The sequence below is a fragment of the Oncorhynchus mykiss genome, chromosome 22 (assembly GCF_013265735.2).
Source record: "Oncorhynchus mykiss isolate Arlee chromosome 22, USDA_OmykA_1.1, whole genome shotgun sequence".
NCBI lineage: Eukaryota > Metazoa > Chordata > Actinopteri > Salmoniformes > Salmonidae > Oncorhynchus > Oncorhynchus mykiss.
Window position 1 is genome coordinate 32,093,144 of NC_048586.1, and position 21,608 is coordinate 32,114,751.

A 21,608-nucleotide genomic window follows, 5' to 3' on the forward strand; every position below is an offset into this window, starting at 1 on the left:
AGAGGGCTTTACGTTTCTAAAACCATACCGCAATTGAAAATCGACTTACGTTTAGATTGGCTGTACTTGGCTGTTTTGGCTGCTAGAGCCAATTTACCTCTAAACAGAACATGTAAGGTCCTTGGAATATAAGGAGTAACGTTAGGCTCTTTTAGTCCATTATTGGGCTAGAGTAGGGGTTAAGTTTAGGGCTGAAGGTAGGGACGTCTCAATGATCTCTGATAGCACTAACCGTTTGACCACACATCCCCAAACAATTTGCAAGACAGCATGTTTCTCAAATGGCTCTGAAAAAAATGACCTTCGCAGCAGCAACACAGCACAGCCTGTACACATACACACTTTCATGTACAAAACTTTGTTTTAATCTAAAGAAGAATAAGGGGGTGGTTTTATGTTAATACCATAGAGAATGAAATAAGCCTCTAGTGGCCAAAATACCATTTATCCGATCAAATAACATTTTATTTCACACATGCCCTGAATACAACAGGTGTAGACCATACCGTAAAATGCTTACTTTCAAACCCTTAACCAGTTTTAAGAAAATAGGGTTAAGAAAATATTTTCTAAATAAACTAAAGTAAAAAATAAAATAATTTAAGCATGAGCCATTGAGGGCTTCCGCCACGCTTTTGCCATTTTAAATTAGTCAAAGTAGTCAACTAAGTGGGGATTCCTATGGGTTGTAGCCTCAATGGCATTGACCATGCGGTCGCAGACGCTATAATGGCACAGATATACATATGAGTCCTATTTCTATCTCTATGGTTTATACATTTTACATCACTACTAATTAGGCTGCCCTGGGAAACATGGACAGAAACTATGGTTTCTACTCTGTCACCTGCAGAATGTATCCAATTAAGATCCAGTAATAACGTTTAGTATCTTCAAGAATCGTCATATCTAAGCTAATCATGCAGGGCACGCGTTACATTGTAGTATGCGATGTACATACCGCAAAATACTTTACTGTTTGATTTGTTGTCTTCCAAATAGCACCACACCAGTGAGTCTCTGTGATTTAGCGTCTACGTGTATGTCCGCTCTTTTTGGGTCTTACTGGTATCCGTAGCAATACTTGCGGAAGAGGATAAGGGAGAAAATGGCTACAGAGACAATCGACAACGATGTAGCAGTGGAGCTAAGCCCTAATTCTAGAGAAGAGGTAGCTAAGAAGTTTGTACCCATATATAATAACTCGAACAAAAAAATCCCATAAAGGAATACAATGGTATTAGTTATTAAGTTAGTTCTAAGTTTAAAACATATTTGAAATGCTACTTACAGCGGGCCCTTTCTACTGCCGGCTAGACAGGCTAGTAAAGTTAGCTAGCTTGCTGCACTTCTCACATGGAAGAAAGCGGCACATGTAGGAGAGCGCCTTTGCAGCTAACGCTATAGAGTAGAAACGAAGTGTTCACTGCCGTTTCGATGTATCTAGGTACTAGCTAGTTAACTTCACTGGCAAACGAACTTTGATGTGTGAATGTCGGATCAAATAAAATCGCTAGCATCAGCTATTTGGATAGCTAAAGTCACGTATCAACGTTAGCTGACCAAGTTAGCTAGCTACGCCACATCAAATATGATAACAGAAATTTGGGACGCTGGATTGCAACAGGCTAGCTAACAATATCTATTTAGTCAATATCTTGCTAAACGTGGTCAGTGTTGATAGACAATGTGGCGCTCGCAAATGTGTATTCTGTACACATTGGCAGAGAAACATGGCAGTGTCTACCTCAAATCAAATTGTATTTGTCACATGCGCCGACTACGCAGGTGTAGACTTTACAGTGAAATGCTTACTTACAAGCCCTTAACCAACAATGCAGTTGTAAGAAAATACACAAAAAAAAGAGAAGATTAACAAATAATTAAAGAGCAGCAGTAAATACAGCCTATCTGCTGACTGGCGTCTCATCCATGTAAAACGTTCATAGTCAGATTCCCAGCAGCTTGCTGAAGATGTTTAACCTTAGCTCAAAGTTTGTCCTGGAATCTTGGAGAATAAACAAAACGTGTAATTTCATGAAGCATTTAATTTCTGCAGAGGAAGGCATACAGCAGCTAAGTGTAGCCTCGGGTTGTGGCTTTTAGAACTACCATTTTCTTAACCTCCCTACTGTATCCAGCACCCATGACCTCATAACTAACAACTGCAGCATAATTTGGCTTCCTTCAGGTTTGTTATAACCTGTGCTTGTGTTTTATAGAACCTCTCAACTTCAGCCTCTGATTTCAGTTTCCTTCCAACAGTGGTAGCCAGTGCCCAGTGGCCTATGACATGATCTCAGTAATCATATTGTTGCCTGCTCCTGTGTATTTCATGTCTCTGCCCTAGGAGGTGTTTGTTGTTCACGGAACAGCTTGCATTATTTGTTTCCATGCCCTTTGCTTTCATACACCATAACATCAAGCTTCAGTTCAGATAGCCATCCTTCCAAGTAGGCTAAACCAGTTATGTTTTTCCTAGCCACCGTGCTTCGACACCTGCATTGCTTGCTGTTTGGGGGTTTAGGCTGGGTTTCTGTACAGCACTTTGAGATATCAGCTGATATACGAAGGGCTATATAAATACATTTGATTTGATTTGTCCTTTGTTCCTCCTCCAGCCTCCCAGGACCAGTGGCATGGATCAGCCCCGGAGGAGCAGGAGTAGGAGTGGCAGCAGGAGCCTGTCCGAGGAAGGAGGGAGAGAGAACAATGTGGCACAGCAGAAGAGCAATGGTGAGTGGAAATGACTATTTCCTCAGAAAAAGGCTTTGCCTGCTGAAGATAATTTGCCCTGCTAGATTCACACCTGTAATGGACCTAGATGTTTAGAAAGTTACATTTATTCTAAAATGTACACTACCATTAAAAAGTTTGGGGTCACTTGTGAAGACTTGAGGCATCTGGTTCTCAAACTAGACACTCTAATGTACTTGTCCTCTTGCTCAGTTGTGCACCGGGTCCTCCCACTCCTCTTTCTATTCTGGTTAGAGACCGTTTGTGCTGTTCTGTGAAGGGAGTAGTACACAATGTTGTATGAGATCTTCAGTTTCTTGGTAATTTCAATCATGGAATCGCCTTAAATTCTCAGAACAAGTTTCAGAAGAAAGTCCTTTGTTTCTGACCATTTTGAGCCTGTAATCGAACCCACAAATCCTGATGCTCCAGATACTCAACTAGTATAAAGAAGACCAGTTTGATTGCTTCTTTAATCAGAACAACAGTTTTCAGCTGTGCTAACATAATTGCAAAAAAGGTTTTCTAATGCTCAATTAGCCTTCTTAAATGATAAACTTGGATTAGCTAACACAACGTGCCATTGGAACACAGGAGTGATGATTGCTGATAATGGGCCTCTGTACGTCTATGTAGATACTCCATTAAAATTCTGCCGTTTCCATCTACAATAGTCATTTTCAACATTAACAATGTCTACACTGTATTTCTGATCAATTTGATGTTATTTTAATGGACAAAAAAGGTGCTTTTCTTTCAAAAACAAGGACATTTCAAAGTAATTATGTAGTAACCAAAAAAAAGTGTTAAACAAATCAACATGTATTTTATATTCTTCAAAGTAACCACCCTTTGCCTTGATGACAGCTTTGAATACTCTTGGCATTCTTTCAACCAGCTTCACCTGGAATGCTTTTCCAACAGTCTTGAAGGAGTTCTCACATAAGCTGAGCACTTGTTGGCTGCTTTTCCTTCACTCTGTGGTTCAGCTCATCCCAAACCATCTCAATTGGGTTGAGGTCGGGTGATTGTGGAGGCCAGGTCATCTGATGCAGCACTCCATCACTCTCCTTCATGGTCAAATAGCCCTTACAGAGCCTGGAGGTGTGTTGGGTCTTATTGTCCTGTTGAAAAGCAAATGATAGTCCCATTAAGCGCAAACCCCATGGGATGGCGTATTGCTGCAGAATGCTGTCGTAGCCATGCTGGTTAAGTGTGCCTTGAATTCTAAATAAATCAGTGTTACCAGCAAAGCACCATCACACCACCACCTCCATGCTTCACGGTGGGAACCACACAGTGGTTGGGGCGGCATTGTAGCCTAGTGGTTGGACTAGTAACCGGAAGGTTGCAAGTTGAAATCCCCGAGCTGACAAGGTGCAAATCTGTCATTCTGCTCCTGAACAGGCAGTTAACCCACTGTTCCTAGGCCGTCATTGAAAATAAGAATTTGTTCTTAACTGACTTGCCTAGTTAAATAAAGGTAAAATAAAAAACACATGCAGAGTTCATCCGTTAACCTACTCTGCGTCTCACAAAGCCACGGTGGGTTAGTATCAAAAATCTCACATTTGGATTCATCAGAACAAAGGACGGATTTCTACTGGTCTAATGCTTGTGTTTCTTGGCCCAAGCAAGTCTCTTCTTGTTATTTGTGTCCTTTAGTAGTGGTTTCTTTGCAGCAATTCAACCATGAAGGCCTGATTCACGCAGTCTGCTCTGAACAGTTGATGTTGAGATGTCTGTTTCTTGAACTCTGTGAAGCATTTATTTGGGCTGCAATTTCTGAGGCTTGTAACTCTTATGGCCTTGTCCTCTGCAGCAGAGGTAACTCTGGGTCTTCCTTTCCTGTGGCGGTCCTCATCAGAGACAGTTTCATAGCGCTTGATGGTTTTTGCGACTGCACTTGAAGAAACTTTAAAAGTTCTTGAAATGTTATGCATTGACTGACCTTCATGTCTTAAAGTAAGTATGGACTGTCGTTTCTATTTGCTTATTTGATTTGTTCTTGCCGTAATATGGACTTGGTATTTTACCAAATATCTTCTGTATACCACCCCTACCTTGTCACAACACAACTGATTGGCTCAAACAGTAAGAAGGAAAGAAATTGTACAAATAAACTTTTAACAAGGCACACCTGTTATTTGAAATGCATTCCAAGTGACTACCTCATGAAGCTGGTTGAGAGAATGCCGAGTGCAAAACTGTCATCAAGGCAAAGTGTGGCTACTTTGAAGAATATAAAATATATTTTGATTTGTTAAAGTTTTTTATTACTACATGATTCCATATGTGTTATTTAATAGTTTTGATATCTTCACTGTTATTCTACAATGTAGAAAATAGTAAAAAATTAAGAGAAACTCTTGAATGAGTAGGTGTGTCCAAACTTTTGACTGGTACTGTATGTATAGACAAAATCATATATTTTCCCCAAGCCTTGTTGGAACTTGGATTTGTCCCAATAACCTCCATTACCACTATCTCCCTTCCGTTGTTTACCTGGTTTCTCATCCTCATCACTGACAGACGGACAGTTCCAGCCTAGCAGCTCTCTGAGTCTGTGTTATTGTCCAGATAATGCTTTCAATCATCCCTTCTGCTGAGCTGTTGCAAATCCTTCCTCCGCTCCGAAAGAGAGGAAGAAAGACGGAGAGAAAGAGGATAGAGCGCAAGAGGATAGAGATGGAGAGTGAGGGAATGGGAATAGGAGGCAGAGAAAAAGGGAGACAGACGGAGAGGGCAACACAAGCCTCCCGACATACACCCAAGGGTATTTGAAAAGTGCCAGAGCGCAGAATGTGCTGCCTGCTGCTGATAGTCCTTTAAGTAGATCCCCTGTAACACCCAGGGTCTTACTCTGGCTGCCTTGAGTTAGACTGTGTGCCAAATCGCACCCTATTCCATATGTAGTGCATTACTTATGAACAGGTTACATAAGGCTCTGGTCAAAAGTGGTGTGCCAAATAGGGAAGAGGGTGCCATTTGGGGCAGAACCTTAGAGCTGTTGCATTTCCCCCACAGCAGTCTAGGGAGGGAATTATGATGCTGTTGTTGTTATTGCACTATGTAGACCGGATGTTCTCACTGTCTTGGTTGCAAATAGTGTCAGTGAATGTTGTTTACTGTTTATTTCTCAGTATCAACATAAGAACATTTGAATTGGTATTACACAAATCAGAAGTTGCGAAAGCCAATTTTCAACAATGCATCATATCAGTGATCATCATATCGGTGGTGAGGCGGTGCTGTTATCATCTAGAAGTGGATATTGCTGTCAGAGACCTTTTGACTCAGTTTTAGCACTGATTGCGGTTGCCTGAAAGGCACACCTCACTGCTTTGGGATTGCAGCTCCTGTATGGATTTAATGGATGCTTCGCAGTGTTTCCCTCAAGCTACTTTGTAGGCTAATTGTTTCACTATAGGTAGTGTGTCCAATCAAAATGTATCTTTTGACCAATGGGTAAAATAATATGTTAATTATGTCGATAATACTCGATCAAAAGTTTCAAACCTCATGTCTCTATCATAATCCGTTCAAAAGTGATTGGAGTTTTTACCCCTGTAGGATGGCCAGAATTAGGGTGACTAAATCAATGGAGGCTGGAAAATGACATTGTCAGCTAGGCTGCATTCTGTGCAAGAATTAAGGCTACTGACTACCTGACAGGCTCACTTTCCTGTTGAACTCGTCATCTTCTCAAATCCACAGGAAATAAAAAAATATATATATGTAGAGGTCAGATGGGCTCCTGAGTGGCGCAGTGGTCTAAGGCACTGCATCGTAGTGCTAGACGTGTCTCTACAGACCCTGGTTCGATTCCAGGCTCTATCACAACCGGCTATGATTGGTAGTCCCATAGGGCGGCGCGCAATTGGTCCAGCGTCGTCCGGGGTAGGCCGTCATTGTAAATAAGAATTTGTACTTAATGGACTTGCCTAGTTGAATAAATAAAAAATAAAGATGGATTTTGATTTTGAGACGTAGTATTTTCATATTTTTTGTATAGGCTTCTCATATTAATACAACATTTCTGTTCTTTTAGATCTCTCATAAAAACAAGTGTATGTCTGTGAAATGTCAACGGAGCACAAACTAATGCCAAGCTTTTTATTTGATCAGATCTTGTCATGCTTATTTTGCTTTTTGAGACAAAACAACTTTGAGACCAAAATGACGACGATCACACAATGTAAAATCCTCAACTTGTTACGAGTAACCTGCGCCGCTATGTCAACCGAGCTTGGGACTTATTATCGGATGTATTATGTTAAGAAATCTGACTTTTTGGATATAATCAATGTTAATGATATATTAGAGAAAGACCCACTGAACAATTCAGAACAAGAGTAATCATATTTGTCTTGGTAAAATGTGAAATTTCATCACCAAAGTGCATTTCCACCCCTACTATACGCATGAGACAGAACTTGAAGTAATGTTCGCAGTATTGAAATGTAAATTATTTAATTGTCTTACTATTTAATTTCTGCACTATTGTTTCTTGAACAGGTTAACTGTAACAGCTGCATGATAAGTTAATATTGCCACGGTCTACTCAGCAATCTGCTTACAGTCAGAAATACGTGAACTGAGGACGAGTCACTGGTCCAATAAGGCATCCATCTCAGCAGGCTGCTACAGTGCACTTCATAAATTATTCTTGCTCTTAAGCCTTCAGCACAGTCAGGTCCCTCATATAGAGCATTAACTGAATGTCAATTGACATTTTTAAAGTTCACACTCGCACCATTTCATTCTTGCTGATTGCTTGTGGTCTGAATGTAGATGGTCTATATTTTAAGACTCAAGACACATGTCCATAACCCACTTTCATTAACAGCACGCTCACTATTTTCAACAATAGGCAAGCGTGATGAAGCTAAGACCTATGAGTTTGTCTCCAAGGAATACCAATTTAATTTCAGACAAATAGACTGAGACTCATAATCATACAATGTCATGTGGAACTGAAAAGACACTTTTTAACCTAACTGTGTTTTGTCTTCAGTAGAAGCACCAGAGGGGGCAGATAGTCCTGCAGCCGGTCCCAGAGACGAAGGCCACGGAGAGGCCAGCCCTGGATCGGAGGCCCCCGTTCTAGGCAGTCCCGGAGTAGCCAGCTCCAAAGCCACCAGGGGCAGTAGGGTCCCTTCCAATGCCAGTGTCAGCCAGGAGGAGGAGTCTAGTGGCTCTGACAATGAGAGCAGTGATGAAGACAGTGATGAGGGAGTGGCCCGCAGGATGAAGAGCAGTGTGGCACAGATCGTGGTGAGTGACTAGTCCAATACTAGGCTTAATTTGTGTCTGGGAAGCCGGCCCTCTTAGCTGATATTTGCACTGTTAGGGTTATACAGATACCAAAGTATGCAGTGTTGGAATGTGTTGGCAGACACTGACCAGATAGGGGATTCTGACATGTTGTGTTTTATGTTCCAGCATGGTCCAGATGACCAGAGTGTAAACAAAGGCAGGAGCCCCACCCCAGATGACCGGTGAGTGACTAACTCCATAGAGCTGCAGAAAACGCTATGTCATCCTTCACTCTTCAGGCCTTCCAAATGTTCAACTTTCCCAATTCAAAAGTTCCATGGATTTTTCAAAAATCCCAGTTGGAAGATTCACCCCCTGCTTATTCCCTCCTGATTCTGGTAATCCTCAAACTGGGAAACAAATCAGGAATTTTGCAACCCTAAGTTTGTTTCTCATTGGTCCATCCAGGGATGATGATCGCCGTAGGTCCCGCTCCAGGTCCCGTTCCAGAAGTCAGGAGAGGGATCGGCGCTATGGTAGAGGAGGTTACAGCAGGTACGGAAACAACATGGCACAGTCTGGTTCCACTTGAGGTTTCTTTCTTCTGGGATAGCGTTTCCTTGCCACTTCTGCTTGTTCTTTGGGGTCTAGACCGGGTTACTGTAAATCACTTTATGACAACTGTTCATGTAAAAAAGGCTTTCTAAATCAAATGTGATTCATCTATATTGTGTTTATAACTAATTTAGAGTAGACCACATTCAGACTTGCCCTAGCTTCATTCTTAAAAAGATCACTGCAGTATTGATGTATTGAGATGCCTTTGCATCACCCACAGGTCAAGGGATGATGATCGAGACAGATATTACGACCGCTATGAGCGCCGGTCAAGTCGGGACAGAGAGGCTGAGTTCAGGAGGAGAGGCCGATCGCCCTCCCCAGCCCAGAAGGACCCTGCTGCAGAGGAACCACCAGTGAAGAAGAAGAAGGATGAACTGGACCCTATCCTGACCCGAACTGGTGGAGCCTATATCCCCCCAGCCAAGCTACGTATGATGCAGGCTCAGATCACTGACAAGAGCAGGTGAGTTCAGCTGATGTCTGCTAGACTGGAAATACTTTATAGCCTACTTCATGATGGGATGGTGTAGTTGACACAAGAACTTGAAACGAGAGTGAAACTTGGCCATATTTATTTGAAAGAATGAAATATGACTATTTCAATAAAATGATGAAATGCTACCAGGCTCAAATGTCATATTGTTTGTTCCGAGCTGTCAAGTAAATCAATGGATGACGACACAATAGATGTTTATTTTTGGTCTGGCGGGAGCTAGGTGTCAGAGCCAGGCTCTAAAATTAGCAGCTGACTCTGAGAGAGGTGTGGATATCTGCCTGCGTCTGAAATGACTCCCTACCTATTGCTATATAGGGAATCCCTGCAGGGGACTATATAAGGAAAAGGATTCTATTTCGGACAGAGTCACTCAAGGTGTTTTCACACAGTCACCTACCTCTAATCTCATCTCCTGGAAAAGCATCTTGGCCCCTTGAGGCCGAGCGCCCCGAGACAAGGCCGAGCGCCCAGAGACGAGGCGGTGCGTCCCAAATGGCTCCCTATGTTGTGCACTTCTTTTGATCAGAGCCCTACAGTCCCCGGTCAAAAGAAGTGCAACATAAAGAGAATAGGGTGACGTTTGGGACACAGCCAAGGAGGTGACATGGATAATGAAGTAGAGATTGGTTCACTAAGATCATCTGGGACAGAGGAGGGCAATGAAGGGGATTGGAAGGATAGATGGGAGGACTGTCCCGTCCTCCCAGAGCTGAGTCAGACACACACTGAATACACTTACACACACACACGCAACGCCACACACACACACACTGAGTACACTTACGCACACCACACACACACTGAGTACACTTACGCACACCACACACACTCACTGAGTACACTTACGCACTCACTGAGTACACTTACGCACTCACTGAGTACACTTACGCACTCACTGAGTACACTTACGCACTCACTGAGTACACTTACGCACTCACTGAGTACACTTACGCACTCACTGAGTACACTTACGCACTCACTGAGTACACTTACGCACTCACTGAGTACACTTACGCACTCACTGAGTACACTTACGCACTCACTGAGTACACTTACGCACTCACTGAGTACACTTACGCACACCACACACACACTGAGTACACTTACACACACACACTGAGTACACTTACGCACACTGAGTACACTTACGCACACTGAGTACACTTACGCACACTGAGTACACTTACGCACACTGAGTACACTTACGCACACTGAGTACACTTACGTGCTCACTGAGTACACTTACGTGCTCACTGAGTACACTTACGTGCTCACTGAGTACACTTACGTGCTCACTGAGTACACTTACGTGCTCACTGAGTACACTTACGCGTTCACTGAGTACACTTACGCGCTCACTGAGTACACTTACGCGCTCACTGAGTACACTTACGCGCTCACTGAGTACACTTACGCGCTCACTGAGTACACTTACGCGCTCACTGAGTACACTTACGCGCTCACTGAGTACACTTACGCACTCACTGAGTACACTTACGCACACCACACACACACACACTGAGTACACTTACGCGCTCACTGAGTACACTTACGCGCTCACTGAGTACACTTACGCGCTCACTGAGTACACTTACGCGCTCACTGAGTACACTTACGCGCTCACTGAGTACACTTACGCGCTCACTGAGTACACTTACGCGCTCACTGAGTACACTTACGCGCTCACTGAGTACACTTACGCGCTCACTGAGTACACTTACGCGCTCACTGAGTACACTTACGCGCTCACTGAGTACACTTACGCGCTCACTGAGTACACTTACGCGCTCACTGAGTACACTTACGCGCTCACTGAGTACACTTACACGCACACTGAGTACACTTACACGCACACGGAGTACACTTACGCACACTGAGTACACTTACGCACACTGAGTACACTTACGCACACTGAGTACACTTACGCACACACTGAGTACACTTACGCACTCACTGAGTACACTTACGCACACCACACATGCACACACTGAGTACACTTACGCACACCACACACACACTGAGTACACTTACGCACACCACACACACACCCACTGAGTACACTTACGCACTCACTGAGTACACTTACGCACACCACACACGCACACACTGAGTACACTTACGCACACCACACACGCACACACTGAGTACACTTACGCACACCACACACACACCCACTGAGTACACTTACGCACTCACTGAGTACACTTACGCACACCACACACGCACACACTGAGTACACTTACGCACACCACACACACACCCACTGAGTACACTTACGCACTCACTTAGTACACTTACGCACACCACACACACACTGAGTACACTTACGCACACCACACACACACACACTGAGTACACTTACGCACACCACACACACACTGAGTAGACTTACGCACACCACACACACACTGAGTAGACTTACGCACACCACACACACACTGAGTAGACTTACGCACACCACACACGCACACACTGAGTACACTTACGCACACCACACACACACCCACTGAGTACACTTACGCACTCACTGAGTACACTTACGCACACCACACACACACCCACTGAGTACACTTACGCACTCACTTAGTACACTTACGCACACCACACACACACTGAGTACACTTACGCACACCACACACACACACACTGAGTACACTTACGCACACCACACACACACTGAGTAGACTTACGCACACCACACACACACTGAGTAGACTTACGCACACCACACACACACACTGAGTACACTTACGCACACCACACACGCACACACTGAGTACACTTACGCACACCACACACACACTGAGGACACTTACGCACACCACACACTGAGTACACTTACGCACACCACACACACACTGAGTACACGTACGCACACCACACACGCGCACACTGAGTACACGTACGCACACCACACACAGTGCCCCACTCTAGGGGCCTTGAATGAAGCAGCACCATCATCGCTATATCCCAGACCAGCTGATCTCAGGATGCAGGAGGAGTTTTAGTTATTTCAGGGAACGTTTCCAGTTACTAACCACATTTCCATCCACAGTTTCCATCCAAGTAAAGTCATACTGTATACATTTTTTTAAAATCATGACAGCTGTGATGGAAAAAGGACGTTTCGGGAACAATTTCATAAATGCCGATAGATCATTTATTTGTTTGAGAAGGTGGGATCTTTTTGCGTCTAAAATTAATTAGACGAGAAATGGCAGTGTAAACGCCTTTAAGCGTAAATATTTATATAATAACTATCATATCATCGTGGCTCAAAGTTTACTTCGATATGGTATGTGGTCCTCCCACTACGACTCGGGAAACCATTCAGTTTATTAGGCTACAGATTAAATAAGTCATGATGAACGGTGAGCTTGATGCTGCTTTCCAATAAATGTTTATTTTTGTGACAAAATCAGTAGAGTTGAAAATGCGATGGAAACACATTGAACTTTAGATTTTTATTCGGTGCGTGAAAACATAAGCGAAAAAGTACATTTTGTGTGAACTATGTCGTCACGCACTGATTTCTATCCGCAACAAGTCAGTTTGGTGGAGAAACACAATTTTTAAAAAGGGCAGAGTTGTGAGTGAACATGTATTACAATTATTTTTTCTAATCAAAGGATACCCATCACACCAGTTTGTTCAGATACACAAAAAATACAGTAGGTCTTGCCAATTGTTTCAAAAAGCTTACTTATCCCCACCTCTTTCTAGTCTGGCTTATCAGCGTATGAGCTGGGAGGCTCTGAAGAAGTCCATCAATGGTCTGATAAACAAGGTGAACGTATCCAACATCGCCATGATCATCCAGGAACTGCTGCAGGAGAACATTGTCAGGGGCAGGTAATGGACCAAGGTTTTTAATGGATTTATTTAATATTTATTTATGTAGGCTATTCTGATTGAGATGAAATGTCTTCTACAAGAGGGACCTGTCCAAGATGTTGCAGTCGGAAACATTTCAAGTTTCCTAGTGTGCTTTGAGATATAGATTAACTTCATAAAAGTGACGATCACTAATGTCTGTGTGTCTGCTCTCCAGAGGTCTCCTGGCCAGGTCCACCCTGCAGGCCCAGAGTGCCTCGGCCACCTTCACTCACGTCTATGCTGCTGTGGTAGCCATCATCAACTCCAAGTTTCCTCAGATAGGAGAGCTCATCCTCAAGAGACTCATCCTTAACTTCCGCAAGGGCTACCGGAGGAACGACAAGGTGACTAGCTGGTTATGCACTAGATGTTTGAACTAAAACAACTTAAATGTTGATACATATTGTGGAGAATAAGGAGTTGTAATGTATCTAAGTCACTCTTTGTAGTTGTTTAAATGTATAATAATTATAATATTTGCCATTTAGCAGACGCTTTTGTCCAAAGGTACTTTGTCATGTGTGCATATGTTTGATGTATGAGTAGTCTGGGGAATCAAACCCACTACACTGGGCTTACAAGCACCATGCTCTACCAACTGAACTCCAAATGATTTTGTATCCTTGTTTTTCAGGCACAATGTCTCACGGCATCAAAGTTCGTTGCCCACCTGGTCAATCAGAATGTGGTAAGTCCTCTTTTCTATGCTAGATCACACACACGCGCACAGGCACTTAGTGTTGTAACCCTATTTCCCTTGTTCCCCACCCAGGCCCATGAGGTGCTGTGTCTGGAGATGTTGACTCTGCTCCTGGAGAGACCTACAGATGACAGCGTGGAGGTGTCCATCAGCTTCCTTAAGGAGTGTGGCCTCAAACTCACTGAAGTCTCCCCTAGAGGCATCAATGGTACATAGGAATACACAACACTTCCGCTTCGCTCTTAGTTTGAACAGGCTTGGGTGATAGAAGCATCAGTTCAATCACAGCTACAGAATCCTTTTAGCAGTCTCACTGCTCATTCAGAAAAATCGAGTGATTTCTTTATTCATTTCTCTAGTGATCTTGTTTTTGGTGCTCTAATGTTGCGTTTTTATTGGTATTAAATTCAAACCACAGAAATATAATTCTATGATTCAAATATTGTCTCTGTTGTCAGCCATCTTCGAGCGGCTGCGTAACATCCTTCACGAGTCGGAGATAGACAAGCGTGTGCAGTACATGATCGAGGTGATGTTCGCCATTAGGAAGGACGGGTTTAAGGACCACCCTATCGTTCCCGAGGGGCTGGACCTAGTGGAGGAGGACGATCAGTTCACACACATGCTGCCCCTAGAGGATGACTACAACCAAGAAGATATACTGAGTAAGATACTATAGAATAATATATACAATAGAATCAGTTCACACATGTTACCCCTAGAGGACTACAACCAAAAAGATATACGAAGTAAGATACTATAGAATAATATATACAATAGAATATAGAATCAGTTCACACATGTCACCCCAAGAAGACTACATCCAAGAAGATATACTGAATACCCCCTAGCTAGCTGGCCTAATCGGTTAAAGATGCAGTCCGGGATCACTTACAAATTCATGGCATATTGTACGAATTTGAATTTTTTATATATATTGTATGTGGACACCTCTTCAAATTGGTGTATTCAGCTATTTCAGCCACACCCGTTGCTGACAGGTGAATAAAATCAAGCACACAGCTATGCAATCTCCATAGACAAACATCGGCAGTAGAATGGCCTTACTGAAGAGCTCAGTGACTTTCAACGTGGCACAGTCATAAGATGCCACCTTTCCTACAAGTCAGTTCGTCAAATTTCTGTACTGCTAAAGCTGCCCCTGTGAACTGTAAGCTCTGTTAATGTGAAGTGGAAATGTCTACGAGCAACAACGGCTCAGCTGCGAAGTGGTAGGCCACACAAGCTCACAGAACGGGACCGCTGAGCTTAGCTAATGAAAATTGTCTGTCCTCGGTTGCAACACTCCCTACCGAGTCAGCACAAGAACTGTTCGTTGGGAGCTTCATGAAATGGGTTTCCATGGCCGAGCAGCTGCACACAAGCCTAAGATAACCATGCGCAATGCCAAGCATCAGCTGGAGTGGTGTATAGCTCGCCACCATTGGCTCTGGAGCAGTGGAAACGCGTTCTCTGGAGTGATGAATCACGCTTCACCATCTTGCAATCTCACGGACCGATCGGGGTTTGGCAGATGCCAGGAGAACACTGCCTGCCCGAATGCATAGTGCCAACTGTAAAATTTGGTGGAGGAATAATTGTCTGAGGCTGTTTTTCATGGTTCGGAGGTGTGGTACAGAATACAATGACATTCTAGACAATACTGTGCTTCCAACTTTGTGGTAACAGTTTTGGGAAAGCCCTTTCCTGTTTCAGCATGACAATGCCCCCATGCACAAAGCGAGGTCCATACTGAAATGGTTTCTCGAGATCGGTGTGGAAGAACTTGACTGGCCTGCGCAGAGCCCTGACCTCAACCCCATCAAACACCTTGGGGATGAATTGGAACACCAACTGCGAGCCAGACCTAATAGCCCAACATCAGTGCAGTGCCCGTCCTCACTCTTGTCGAACAACAACAACAAAAGAACAACAAATTCAGGGACCCATTTTGGCTCGTGAGCACTACTTTCAAATCTTCTATCTGAAATTATACAAAACCTTTGGAGCATCACTTGAACATCCTGGCTCTTTCTCCACTGTCTGAAAATCTGTCCTTGCCTCTACTGACCAGATAAAATCCACTCTATTGATTAGCATTGACCATGTCTTTTCAAATCAGTGCAAATTAATGCGAGGAGACAAGGAGATAACATATTTTTAAGCAACTGAGATTGAGCCTTAACTGTGTGTTCAGCATGATCGTTCATTGCCAGGGGAGAAAGAAAATTAACCTGCTGTCCTTTAGGTCCCTAAGGGTTGGGGCTTATTATACAGATTTAGCTGGGGGTTTCCTCTCTTATCAGTCTCTCTAGATGTCCCAGTGTTGAATAATGTTCTCTGAGAAGAGAGAAATCACAGTCAGTCTCTATCTTTCTTGAAATCCCTCTCGAAGCTGGATATAGGCAGACTATCACATTCGACTATCTATCCTATTTAAAAAAGGACCGAAGACTGGTAAAGATCATTTGGTTCCATTTCAACATATTTATTAGTGAAACCAAAGTGCTATAACATAGATAAATTAAATCAAATAGCCTAGTACACACACCAAAACGTTCAAATGTTCAAATCATAAGACTATTGCACAGAAAAACTTGGATGGGTGCATTGCAAATTCAGAACTGCTGGACAGCAACTAAATTAATTAAAGCACTGATCATTGGGAAAGAGATCAGAATGACTGCTTAGGCTTGATTCATAAATTACATAGGTAGCCTTGACTACAATACTAAAACAATCGATATGTTCAAATTAAAAGTCCTGATTAACATGACATCAATAACGCAGTCCCCTGTGCCGACACATTCACAAATCAAAAGGTGGTTTAGTATTCAGTTTAAAAGCTCTGATGAAGGCCAAGAGAACAGGGCTTCGGGCATCTTTCCAATTAAGAAGTCTAGTTTTGTTGGCTACTTGAAGAGAACTAGGGCCTGTCACTCGCAGCCCACCTTTTCCATTGCATTGTTGAAAATTGTGCATTGAATTCTACTAGATGAAGAGCCGAAATGAGTATAACATCCTGGCATTTAAACCATACTCGATTTTAGAAATGTCTCATACTATTATTAAACATTCTATTTTCGCATACTGAGAATGCGTGATTGCGTGGTTTTCCGCTATTCAATGATTTTGGTTGCGCATCCCAATATCTAATAGCTGAAATGACATCTGGGCAATTAAAGTATACTCTATTTTTTTCCACATACTCAAATGGTCTACTGTTTAGGACGCATGTATGGATATTTGGACACGGTCTCTGTCTCGCTCGGTCGCTCTTTCAATATCCATCTCTGTCCCTCTTTCTTTCTTGCTCTCTCTCTCTCGGTCTCTCCCTCGGTCTCATAATAGAGGGTTACATTTTCATACTGACTTTAAGACTATGCCTCTGCGTCGCTATTTATTTATGTTTGTACAATTCAAAAGAATAAGCATATTTTCTGTAGCTTCAGCACATAAAAACTTGTCCTAATTGAAAATCTATACAAGCATCCCTTCAGGGGGCAAGAGGGGAGGAAAGCAATTGTCACATTAAGCCCGATAATGAATTGTATCTTAATATACAGTGCTTCTGTTTTTTATGGGTAATTACTTCTGATTGCGTCTCATTTGCAATAACTTTAATTGCTCCGAAATGTACTAATTGCGAACTAATGGTTGCTATTAAAAACAATTCTTCTGTCTATCTTGCAGATGTCTTTAAGATGGATCCAGACTTCTTGGAGAACGAGGAGAAGTACAAAGCAATTAAGAAGGGTGAGTTGATAGTTTGAGGGATCACACTGCCAATTAAATGCCTGAAGGTGAAGCAATAAGGCCGTTCTTATTACAGTATACCATTGAAATGAATGCTGTGTAAAGTGTAATGGATAAGTGGTTGTGGAGCCATTCTGCTACCTAGCTAGTGTTGCAGTTACCATAGAGTATTAATTTTGTATTACCAAAACCAATTGAATTGCATTATACTGTCACAATGACATTGTTAACATACTATGTTAATTAACATATTGGGAGAAATTTCAGTTTGTTGTTTTGGGAGAAAAATGTGTAAGGAAGTTATTGTTTTAACGGTACAGTATACCATTTACCTGTCTTTTCCCCTCAGAAATCCTGGATGAGGGCAGCAGTGACTCTGGAGAAGACGTGGATGGAAGTGACGATGATGAAGATGATGGAGAAAAAGAGGGGGAAGAGGGCGGAGATGGTATATATGCATGTACTAGGGCCCATGTGACTCTTGATAGTGACTGATTGATTGATGCCATTGATTATGTTTATTAGGCATATCCCTCATGAGCCAATTCTTTCCACAGCTCACAAGTCACATAGAATCGAAATAAGAAACTAACAACAGTAAACAGACAGACACCTGAACACACCTGAAAAGGTATAGATTAGGCTACATGTAACTTTTCACTGATGTTGCAGTAGGTATTCTGTGTCCTAACTGAGAGGGGGCGCACTTGGGGACAGTGTTGGTGGCCTCGGCCTTGGCTGTCCTCGTTGGTCCCAGAGGTTATCTGTCCCAGAAATCTTATCCCCAGCGGCTCAGGACTGCAAAGGAAATGCACCACATACCAAGACCATTAGGAAGGAAGGAAGGAGTGGTCTGACTGCTCTTCTAGACAACCTGTCAGAACACTTCTGCACTACATCCATAAAGTACTCCTACTCTATAGACTTGTGTGACCCCACAGTTTCAACAAAATATGATATGCCACGTAGCAGACACTTATTCAAAGTGACTTCTACTACAGTGAGTGCAGTCTTTTTTCAGTTTGTATTTGACCTTTATTTTCAAAGGGAGTCTCCATTGAGACCACGGTCTCTTTACACAATTTACAATGTAAAATACAATATAATACACATTTTCAAGATAAATGTTCACATTTCGCTTCAAGGAGGTCCCCAATCAACATTTTGAACTACCCAAGAGCCATGTCTGTTATCTCTGTGGGCTAGTAGCACCATGCCACAGAACCACATTGTTCATTGCTAATCTGCTCAGCATCCTTCCTTCACAAAAAATGTAAGAAGAGTTTAAATAACTCTCTGTAAAGAGTAAGTGAGACAGACTGACCTCTGTTTGGAGACGGATAGTATGACAAACTCCTGATGGTGCAACAATGAATACAACCCCTCCAACTATTGATTGTTTTCCTTTTATAGAAGCAGAGAAAGTCACCATCTTCGACCAGACGGAAGTCAACTTGGTCGCATTTCGCCGCACCATCTATCTCGCCATCCAGTCAAGGTGGGTACTATACTGTGTGTGTGTGTGTCCGCGCTGCCTGAATGCTGTTTTTCTGTCAAGAAAAGTAAACTAGGGCTGATAATGCCAACAGAATGGGAACGTGCCCAAATCCAGGGAAGTAATTCAACAGAAATGGGGCAGTAGTAGACTTTTCCTCTGGGCTCAAATGAAACACTAACCAAATGGCTGAAAATCCCTCCATGTCCACTGCAGATGAAGAGTGTAGAAGGACCCAGTTTATTTAAAGCTGTATTTTAAGAACGTCCCCCCCTTAGTTTCATGAAAAGTGTGGTTTGCACACATTCATTGACATAAAATGTTTTAAATGGGTGAAAAAATGGTGATGGGGGGGGGGCATAATCCAAGTTTTATAGACTCTAGATATAGAATTGCTGTTAAGGCTCGCGCACAGCGATCGTTCAGTGCGCTGTGTTTCAGGGACCACTCGCTGTAGACGTATGACTGCAGACATTTTTCATGCAATTCTACATGTAAAATTGGTGCACACTCGTTTTTTTGCAAATTACGTTCAGAGCTGCTAAGTACTCTGGGGGCTTTGGATCACTACTGGCTGTAGTAAGCGAGTGATGCGCATTTGGAGCAATACTGGCTGTATCCAAGGTTCAGCCAATCGTTCACATAACAACCGAATGCAGCGCAGCATATTCTGTTGAATGTTGAACGAGAGAAGAGACAACCAATTGACTAGTTACAGCAGCGCGTCCCCTGAAAGATAATGAAGAGGTAACGTTAGGTGAGAAGCCTGACCACGGAGTTGGGGGTGAGAAGTTGATGACGCGTACTTCATGAGCTGTAACCGAAAAACAACTGGCATAACTCTTGGCGCACCAATCCCTTTAGCGGGATCATTTTCGTCAACATCCGGTGAATTGCAAAGCGCCAAATTCAAATTAAATCACTAAAAATATTAAATTTTCATGAAATCACAAGTGCAATATACCAAAACACAGTTTAACTTGTTGTTAATCCACCTGGTGTGTCAGATTTCAAAAAGCTTTACGGTGAAAGCAAACCATGCGATTATGTGAAGACAGCTTTCAGCAGACAAAACATTACAAACAGCTAGCAGCAAAGTAGATTGGTCATGAAAGTCAGAAAAGCAATAAAATGAATCGCTTACCTTTGATCTTTGTATGTTTGCACTCACGAGACTCCCAGTTACACAATAAATGTTTGTTTTGTTCCATAAAGATTCTCTTTATATCCAAAAACCTCCATTTGGTTGGCGCATTTTGTTTAGTAATCCACAGGCTCGTGCAGGTCACGACGGGCAGACGAAAATTCCAAATAGTATCTGTAAAATTCGTAGAAACATGTCAAACGTTTTTTATAATCAATCCTCAGGTTGTTTTTACAATAAATAATCAATCATATTTCAACCGGACTGTAAACTTTTCAATACAAGAGAGAAAGAAAAGGGCGCTCTCCAGTGGCGCGCGCATGAACAAACCTAAGGACATCTGGCTATCCACTGACGCAATGTGATCATTCTCGCTCATTTTTCAGAATAAAAGCCTGAAACTATGTCTAAAGACTGTTCACACCCTGTGGAAGCCACAGGGGACGGAATATGGTTGATATCCCTTTAAATGGAGGATAGGCTTGCAATGGAACAGAGTAGTTTCAGAAAAACAGCACTTCCTGGTTGGATTTTCCTCAGGTTTCTGCCTGCAATATCAGTTCAATATTTTGACAGTTTTGGAAACTTTAGTGTTTTCTATCCTAATCTGCCAATTATATGCATATTCTAGTTTCTGGGCCTGAGAAATAGGCAGTTTACTTTGGGAACGTTTTTTATCCAAACATCAAAATACTGCCCTGGATGGAATTCTCTGTTAGCTAGCCGGAGAAATGTTGAGCAACATTAGCCAACTTATCTGATCACATTATTGAGTTTGAGAATTAGCTGACTAATAATCTTACACAGCTAACGTTACAACATCAGATGAGCTAACATTCGTAACCAAACCAATTCGCTATAGTATTAACTGGTATAAGACTCCTTGCCGTTCCTCAAGTTTTAACGTGTTAGTTGCTTACTGGACCCTGGCAATCTGTGTGAAATGTTCACTAGCTAACGAACTAACAACTATCTGTTAACTAATGTTTTCCCTCTACAGAATGTGGTTAATTTCCAGAATGAGAGAATTAGGTGTAAATGAGGCGTTGCTTGTTAAACAAGTAGATTCGGGGATCAGGTGTACTCTAGCTGGAACTGGAGCTGGGCCCTGTTTAAGCTGGATGCCACTATAGAGGTGAAAGGAACACCACACACTTTCCTCCTTTTTCACTTTTTAAATACAGTGGATGAAAATGAGTATGCTAGGTGTACTCTGCCTGAAAGAGATCAGTTATTGCCAACAAACGGAATCATGTCCTGCTGGCACATTGTAAAACAGATGTCCACAGGCAGAAAGTCTACAATGTAGCAATGTGCAGTGTAACCCAAAGATATTGCTTTTGTTGTGTTGAATTTGACAGTAACACTTGTGTGTGAGTGAGGGGGGGATTATAACATTTTTTACTCAGTCAATGTTATTTTTCCTCACATGTAACCATGTGCACTTGATCGATGTCTACTACAGTGGCCACTATAATAGAGCGAAAATAGAATGCCTGTTTGTTTCATTCTATTTCTTATTTTA

At 42.5% G+C, this 21,608-nt stretch overlaps 1 protein-coding gene across 2 annotated transcripts in view; it reads left to right on the top strand.

Moving 5' to 3' along the window:
- Positions 1 to 1,030: 1,030 nt before the first annotated feature.
- The window catches only part of cwc22 (CWC22 spliceosome associated protein homolog), a 50,259-nt gene continuing 29,681 nt past the window's right edge, over positions 1,031 to 21,608 (top strand). The window contains exons 1-14 of one of the 2 annotated variants that reach the window (XM_021579540.2): positions 1,031 to 1,171; positions 2,622 to 2,736; positions 7,754 to 8,013; positions 8,182 to 8,237; positions 8,464 to 8,550; positions 8,834 to 9,079; positions 12,836 to 12,964; positions 13,164 to 13,332; positions 13,623 to 13,676; positions 13,761 to 13,896; positions 14,147 to 14,353; positions 17,382 to 17,444; positions 17,794 to 17,892; positions 18,858 to 18,942. In XM_021579540.2, coding sequence (XP_021435215.2) covers positions 1,109 to 1,171; positions 2,622 to 2,736; positions 7,754 to 8,013; positions 8,182 to 8,237; positions 8,464 to 8,550; positions 8,834 to 9,079; positions 12,836 to 12,964; positions 13,164 to 13,332; positions 13,623 to 13,676; positions 13,761 to 13,896; positions 14,147 to 14,353; positions 17,382 to 17,444; positions 17,794 to 17,892; positions 18,858 to 18,942 — 1,769 coding nt within the window. In that variant the 5' untranslated portion in view covers positions 1,031 to 1,108. The remainder of the gene's footprint in view (positions 1,172 to 2,621; positions 2,737 to 7,753; positions 8,014 to 8,181; positions 8,238 to 8,463; positions 8,551 to 8,833; positions 9,080 to 12,835; positions 12,965 to 13,163; positions 13,333 to 13,622; positions 13,677 to 13,760; positions 13,897 to 14,146; positions 14,354 to 17,381; positions 17,445 to 17,793; positions 17,893 to 18,857; positions 18,943 to 21,608) is intronic. The other variant, XM_021579541.2, reaches the window with a different exon arrangement.